General features: G+C 35.5%; 1 protein-coding gene across 3 annotated transcripts in view; it reads right to left on the bottom strand.

Moving 5' to 3' along the window:
- Positions 1-294: 294 nt before the first annotated feature.
- HNRNPR (heterogeneous nuclear ribonucleoprotein R) overlaps positions 295-8312 on the bottom strand; it is a 33952-nt gene continuing 25934 nt past the window's right edge. For 2 of the 3 annotated variants that reach the window (XM_061184760.1, XM_061184761.1), the window contains exons 9-11: positions 4382-4531; positions 1654-1775; positions 295-1517 (exon numbers count right to left, since the gene is read on the bottom strand). In XM_061184760.1, the coding sequence (XP_061040743.1) occupies positions 905-1517; positions 1654-1775; positions 4382-4531 (885 nt within the window). In that variant the 3' untranslated portion in view covers positions 295-904. The remainder of the gene's footprint in view (positions 1518-1653; positions 1776-4381; positions 4532-8312) is intronic. The other variant, XM_061184762.1, reaches the window with a different exon arrangement.

Genomic DNA, 8312 nt, shown 5'->3' with positions numbered 1-8312 from the left:
AAATTGCCAAATTAGAAAAGACTATGAGAGAACATCAATCAGTGCAGTGCTATTTGGAATAAATACTAGAATTTAGTCTAATTCTCAGTCTGATATCCACGATACCTACTGGAATAGACAAGAAATTTTGCATGAATTTGATCACTCACATAGGCAGTTATAGTTTGAAAACAATATTCCTTGCAAGGATTACGAATAAAATAATGTTTTAGGACACAATTGAATTTGAAATAGGTAATGTTTTGAATAGATTTTTGAGTTTTATTGAAATCTTACATGAACAAGAAATTGGAAATACAATCACATCAAAGAACAAATTGTCACGGCTTTGACGTTTAAGCCAAACAAATTTTGTAGGGCAGATTTCAAAAAGGTGTGAAGTTATAACAATTTAAAAACACAGTTGACCTACTTCTAGGAATGCAAAACATACAATCATAGGTTATTTTCAATACAAGAAAACTTAAATTTGTTTGCTTTAATTTCTTAAAACTACTAAGACAAAGCACTAGCTTGTATTTTTATTTACAGCATACTCCATACTGCTAGGTAATCTATCCCAAATCCAAAAAATGAAGCTGTCCAAAACCAAAGGTTCTGCAAAATCATGATTTAACAGTGTGCTCAGCTTGTTTTGAAGCTAAAATGAAGCCTGAAAGGATAAAAGCATTGTAACTCCCAGAATAAGGGAACTCTGCGAGCCCAATAATGTCCAAGAGCATTTATGAAAAGAGGAAAAAATAAAAAGACTTGAGTATATACACAATAGTGATTTCTTCAGCCCAATACAAATGGCAGCAAATTGCTACTTAAAGATGAAACAGATAAGCCAATTTTGTTTTTGAAGGATGTAGATCTAGAGCCAATCGTATCTTGCCAGTATCATTTTCAAGCCCTCACTTGTCTATTTCCACTGTTGCCCATAAGTATCCTGATAAAATTCCTGGTTGTCATTATTGTAACCATAGTTACCAGAATAGTCACCACCTTGCTGAAGCGGCTGTTGAGCGATGGGCTGGGAACCCCAGTTCTGTTGGTTGTTGGTCTGACGGCGCTTGGAATCAGGTTGGTTGTACCCATCTGCCTTTCTCTTGCCTCCTACATTGCCCCCACGGTTGCCCCGAGATCCACGGGAACCACGGCCTCTCTGCTGTTGTGCAGGACCCCCTCTGCCACCCCTAGAGCCTCTTGGTGGTCCCAAAGGTGCCCCCCTTTGTGAATAGCCAGCTCTACCTCTTGGAGGTGGTGCTCCCCGCCCCCTTGGTGGTGGTGGAGCACCTCGCCCTCCCCTTCCTCCTCCTCTTCCTCTTACTGCATAGCCATCATCATAGCCGTAGTAGGGATCTTCATAGCCTCCACGATAGTCGTGATAATCATAACCATAGTAATCATCATAGTAATCTTCATAGCCATAGTAATCTGGAGGGTAGCCATATCCACCTCTCCCCCCACCACGACCCCGACCTCTAATTGGAGGTGGCATACGAGGAGGAGGGTGATAGTAATAATCTTCATACCTAGCAATGGAGGGAAGGGAGAAAAGAAAAAACAAGTTAGTTTGCTTCAAGACTCTTCCTGACTTTTTAAATTACCTGATCTCTGTTATCAAGTTATTCTCTGTTCAAAGATGTATTTACTAAAATGTAGACTCACGCAGTGCTTCTGGAGGCCTGTCTAGCAGCTTGGCGCTCTTTCCTTTTCTTGTCTGGTGGCTTGGCTAAGACTATTTCAATTTCTTCCCCTTCTATTTCTTTGCCATTCATTTCATCCATGGCCTATACAAAATTAGGAAATAAATTTACTTTACACATAACAGTACTTTAAACATAACAAACATATCTGTGCCATTAATACACTTGATAAGCAATTTACTTCACAACTATTTTAATTTGCAAGATGAATATACCCACCAAGTTAAAAAAAAATACACAAAGAAAGTACTTGTTCCCCTCAATCTTACTTTCTTATGTGTAAATTATGTTGAGAACAAAACTGATGTCCTACCATTATATTTAAAAAGATAAAAGACTGGGGCTTCCCTGGTGGCGCAGTGGTTAAGAATCCGCCTGCCAATGCAGGGGACACGGGTTCGAGCCCTGGTCAGGGAAGATCCCACATGCCGCGGAGCAACTAAGCCCGTGCGCCACAACTACTGAGCCTGCGCTCTAGAGCCCGCGAGCCACAACTACTGAAGCCTGTGTGCCACAACTACTGAAGCCCAGGCGCCTAGAGCCTGTGCTCCGCAACAAGAGAAGCCACCGCAATGAGAAGCCCGCACACCACAACGAAGAGTAGCCCCCACTCTCAGCAACCAGAAAAAACCCGCGTGCAGCAGCGAAGACCCAATGCAGCCAAAAATTAAATAAATGAATAAATAAATAAATAATTTAAAATTAAAATAAATTAAAAAAAGATAAAAGATTGCCAGAGAGCTGCCTGTTGCTGCTACTTAAATCCAAAAACTTAATTCCAAATAACTTCCAAGCTTAGCCAAACCAAAGCAGCAAATTCACATCTGGAAAAAGTGCCAGTAGTAACAAACTTTTCAGGATTCAAATTTTTAAACAAACATGTGGCATTCAACATGTAGGTCTTAAACTGTTGTTCTATAAAAATTTTAAGGATTTGAAACATAAATGAGGTTATCAGTGAAATTCAATAAGATACTGACCAAAAAAAGCCCCACAATGCTTAACCTGGAACATACTTTGCCTGAATAGTTAAAAGCACAAAGCCTAGCAAAGGCCTGAACTAATGAAGATTCAAGTACTCACCTGGAAAGCAGTAATCAAAAGTATTCTAGGCTCTAGTTTTTTATTTATGTAGTTCCACCTAATGGCCTCTGCCATAGGGTTCAGGGTTCAGGTAACTCAGTAACAAAGTATCACCTCCTCACCACAGCTTTTCTGTTCCCTATACAACCTTTTCCTCTCTGGATATACATAATAAAATGCTCTATCCATAAAGAACATTTAGTGCTTTACAAGTATCTAGACAAAGATTAAATCAGTATCTTCCTCTAACTAGTTTTTCCCCTTTACCACCTTAGCTTTTGGCTGCTTCAACTGAAGCAACTAAATGAGTCTATAAAAGCTTCCTGGTATAAACAAAAGAATGGAGCATCTGTCTACTCTCCCCTCTGGCCATCCTCTGATTTCCAGTTACTGAGCTAGAAATCTTATAATTTCAGAGACTTCTTTGGCAAACCACCCTTGAAAATTATTTTAAATTACGAACAACCAGTTATTTAATACCAACTGATTCAAAAGGAGTATTTAGAAGGTATAAATGTATTAGTTATCTGTCCTTCGTACCATTGGCAATTCAGAAGCCACACATTAAATTCTGTATTAAGCTGTGAATTTTATAAGCAATATTGTCTCACTAATTAGCTTCCATGAAAAAGCAAACCAATAAATTCTAACTAGTCAAAGATTCTATAAGGCACATTTTAAAGCAGTACCCTGAGCAGGAAACAAAAACTGCTCAAATTAGAGGTGGCATCACTTTAACCGACAGAACATGTAGAAAAAGAACCAGGCCTGAGTCACCAAGGATTTCAGATCTATCTCCCCAATTACATAAAAAAGCTTTTATTTTGTCTTGTCTTTTGTTTTGTCATCCCCCTCCCCTCCACCCCTCCCCCGCCTTCCCCCAGAAAGGAGAGAGGAACAAGAGGAAGAAGAAACCTGAAATTTCACCCACTAAGGATGGTGCTGATCCATTATCATCAGAAAGCAGCAGAGTATTCGGGTTATATGTTCTAGACACCGTATGAAAAGACTTTTTTCACACTTTTCAATACTATCATCAACAAATAAATTAACTACTCCATGCAAGAAATATTTCTAACAACTACTGAAACTGGCAAAACACAGTCAATACTATGAGAATTCTAAAATGACTAAAGAAAGGCAAAACTATGAAGAACTAACCATTCCCTCAGAGCACAGCTACTGAATTAAATGTGTTGTACTAGGTATGAAGCCATGTACACTGCTCAGTTCCATTCATAGGTCCACAAACCAAGGTAAACAAAGTAGTTACGATACACTCATTACCATTTTAGTATTTACACCAGCTAATTACTATTCCTTGTAACATTTCCAAGGTATCATGCTATCAAACCTTAGGCTTACAAAAATAATACGGAGATTAAAAATAACTTGCCTGAGATCACAAACCCAGTTAGTAATAATCAGGCTTTGAAATATGGAGTCTTACCTGTTATACTACTACCACTTCACAGAGATTATTAAAAGAAAGTTCCAGAGTTCGGTAAAAGCTGAAAACAATTTTATTTGTTTTTAAAGTCACTTTATGTGTTTAGCAAGTTTCAACAAAATTCAAGTATCAAAAAACAAAATTTTAAATTTTCTACCTTAACAGCTGCTCCTCTGTCTTCGAAATGAACAAATGCATAATCTTTCAACTTCTTCACTCTTTCAAGTTTTCCAAATTCAGAAAACGACTTTTCCAATATTTCTTCTGTCACTGTAGTAGCCAAGTTTCTCACAAATAAAACTTTCACCTAATATAACAAATATACAAATTGGCATTGGCTACTTAATTTTAGCTGAAGTCCTATATTAAAGTATTTCTTCTTATCTTCATGGCATAGGCTTTTCTTCTCTAAAACATTAAGTGTTAAAAGTGCTGTGATCTGGTAACTGACTATACTGCTGAACTGAATAAATAAGCATTTTCAGAACTCTAATGGAAAACTGATGAATTCATAAAAGTGCTAACAAAAGATCAAGATGAAAAATAAATTAATTACATGGGACTGAGCAAACTGATGAGGATGATTATAATTTTTGTGACTTTCTGTTTAAAGAAAAAAAAAGAAAAAAAAATCCCACAAGGACTGAGAGGCAAAAAATATACAAATCAATTTTCACTGCAAAGTAAAGGAGCTGTTACAGTGGAGGATTACTGGGGACTGAATGTCAATATTAGAACATAGTATGAGTGTGTTTCGTGTTTGGTAATTGCAATCATTGTTGCTTTTGTTGTGGTCATCCATTTACAATGCTTGGTGTCAGTTTATCTCTTGTAAAAATAAAATACAGTGTGTGTGTGTATGAAAAAAAAAAGAAGTATATTGTAACTTGGAGGCTAATGATACTGTGCTACTGTATTTCTGTACACTATTTTTAGTAAGGTAAATGGTATATAGATTAATGCTTAAAAAAAAGTATACAAAACTTCAAAAATACGGTATTGTAAATCTACTAAAATGTTAAGATTATAAAGAAAATAAATGGCAATTTATGGAAGTGTTAAAAAAAAAAAAAAGTCCTGTGATATAGACGTGAAGAACAGACTTGTGGTTGCCAAGGGCTGGGGTCGGGGGGCGGGGGGAAGGGATGGACTGGGAGTTTGGGGTTGGTAGGTGCAAACTATCACATGTAGAATGGATAAACAAGGTCCTACTGTATAGCACAGGGAACTATATTCAACATCCTGTGATAAACCATAATACAAAAGAATATTTAAAAAATTGTATATATGTGTATAACCGAGTCACTCTGCTGTACAGCAGAGACTGGCAAAACATTGTAAATCAACTATACTTCAATTAAAAAAAAAAGTGCTATGATAGAAAGTATGAAAAGTACCAAGAAAATGATTCTATTAGTTACCAATTTATATAAATTATCAGTTCCTTCTCCTGCCATGTCGTTAAAAGTAACTAATACTGTGAACAGGACCTTCAAGGAACCAAAATATATTTATTACTAAGTTAATTTACAAATTTAATATGGTCCCTAAGTCCCCCTAAAACAACAAGTTTTTGTTTTTACCCCCCAGAACTGGATGTGCTGATTCTAAAGTTCATATGAAAAAATAAACAAGCAGGAAGAGCCAGGAAAAAAATAAGAACAAAATTTAGAGACTAGCCCTACTAGACATAACAAACTCTATCAATTCAATGCTTAAATCATTTAATCAGTGTAGTGTTAATCTGAATAAAGATGAAAATTGGATCCATACCTCACACTATACACCGGGATAAAGTCCAAATAGATAAAAAATTTAAAAGGGGGAGATGTTGAAAGTATTAGAAGAAAATAAAGGCAATTCCTTTATGTAACACTGCACTTGGAGAAGGCTTTGTGACTTAAAATCTATAAACTACGAAGGACTGAAAAATTCAACTACTGAAAAGAAATGACTTCTACACAGTAGAAAAATACCATAAGAAAACTCAGAAAACAACTTATATCACAAAGAGTTAATCTCTTTCATATCAGAGCTCCAGAAAATAAGAAAAAGATCAACAGAAAAACAAAATGAATGGAAAGATAGACAAAATTCATGAATACATGGTTCATACAAAGAAACACAAATGGTCCTTAAATGTATAAAAAACGTAAACTCACGCATGCTTAGTAAAGAGAAGCAAATCATAACAGCTTTGAGGTACCATTTGTTATGAGATTTGGCAAAACCCAGAAGTTTGATCCTATCCTCTTTTGACAAGGATGAGGAACATCAGCCTGTTGTATTCTGCTGGTGGGGAGCAGAATACAAGTACACCTCCTACAGAGAATATGGTCAATATCTTAATAATTACAGATGCATTTACCCTTTGGCCCACAATTCTATCCTCAAGAATCTATCCTACAGATATATTTGCACTTGAATTAACTGAAACGATATAAGCTTACTCATTGGAGTACTATAATAACAAAAGATTAGAAACATCCAATGCCCAGCTGGTTGAATATACTATGGTACATCTACAAAACGGAAAATTATGTAGTCAAAAAATTAAGAAGAGCTCTAAGAGCTACTTTGAAAAAAATGTGAGGATACACTGTTGCTAAGATTTTTTTCCCCATTTTTATACCTCCAAATAGGGATCCAATTTACAGTCAATGTGACAGATAAGCACTTGTCATAGTTTAATTGGTAGCATTTTATAATTTCTTAGTGGTACATATAATAACAGTATACTTCCTTAGAGATGAAATATGACAGTGAATAAAGCAAACATAGATCATTAATACAGCTACCAGTAACCATTTGTGCAAGTAGGGAAGGAAAGAATATATACTAATATTTGCCTGTGTTTGTCCAAGGAAGCACTAAAAGGACAAACCAGAGACCATTAACACTGGATGTCTACAAGAGACAAGGAGGACATGGTAGATGGGGCTAGAGGTGGAAGTAGGACTTCCTACTTAGGATTTAGGATGAATTTCTATGTATAATTTTGATTTGTGAACTAAGGAAATACATTACTCATTCAAAAAAAAAATTAACACACCTACCGAACAAACTGTCGCCTCAGATAAAGGGCTATCTGAGTAAAAAGGATTTGGGGAGAAGACATTAATTCAAGGGAGGAAAATTTTCCACCTCTATCATTACACCCTTTATCTTTCTCAATGCTGTCATACTGAAGTCTAATTCTACATTAGACAGGCCTCCAATTGGTTTATTTACCTTTTTTTTTAAACTCAACATGGATCTTTTATTCTTTTCTGAGATGAAACCAAAGCATCCTATATAAAAATTACTAGTTGAAACTGTGTTTAAAACATTCAATAGGAAAAAGGTCCCTTTAAGAAAGATATATTTATGTACACCTGAAACTAACATAACACCGTAAATCAAACTATAATCCAATATAAAAATAAAAATTAAAAAAAAAAGAAAGAAAGATACATTTAGGCTCTTTGGTTCTGGTTGATTATAAAAATGACCCAACTTGGCAAAAAAATCTTCAATGAATGATAACACTGATACAGTGAATCAACAGCAGAAGCTTTACACTATTGGGTATACTCCCCCTTGCCCAACCCCGGAATAGAAAACAATAAAGGAGCATTATTCAATCAAGTTTATTCAAATCGGCATTGTTCAAGTTTATAGAGGCTTCCTTTTCATCCTGAAACTTGTTTTTGATCCAGGAAGAATAGTTACTAGAATAAAATCATGAGGTTTTTCTAATCTTATAAAAAGATTTAGGATGAATTTCAATCTGAAAGGTTACCAGAGGTATGTGAAAAGTGGTCGAATAAGCAAATTACTAGCTATACTTTAGATATTCTGGGGATGTTATTCCCCTCTCAATCTATAAGCTATTTTTAAAATGTTTTTATAGGAAATGCAATACAGGCTACAGTCAGTTTCTACAAGGTAGATTCAAAGTTGTAAGAGATCTTGTAAAGAGATTTATCCAACTCCAATAAAATAGATAACGTCCAAATTCAGTAAGTTTGCTCAAAGTCACAATTGTATTAGGAGAAGAAACAAGTGGAATTAAAATCAAGCTAGTAATAAATAAAAATAAAAAATCA

The sequence above is a fragment of the Eubalaena glacialis genome, chromosome 3 (assembly GCF_028564815.1).
Source record: "Eubalaena glacialis isolate mEubGla1 chromosome 3, mEubGla1.1.hap2.+ XY, whole genome shotgun sequence".
Classification (NCBI taxonomy): domain Eukaryota; kingdom Metazoa; phylum Chordata; class Mammalia; order Artiodactyla; family Balaenidae; genus Eubalaena; species Eubalaena glacialis.
The sequence above is the reverse complement of the archived record's forward strand: the minus strand, read 5'-3'. Positions and strand labels throughout refer to the sequence as shown.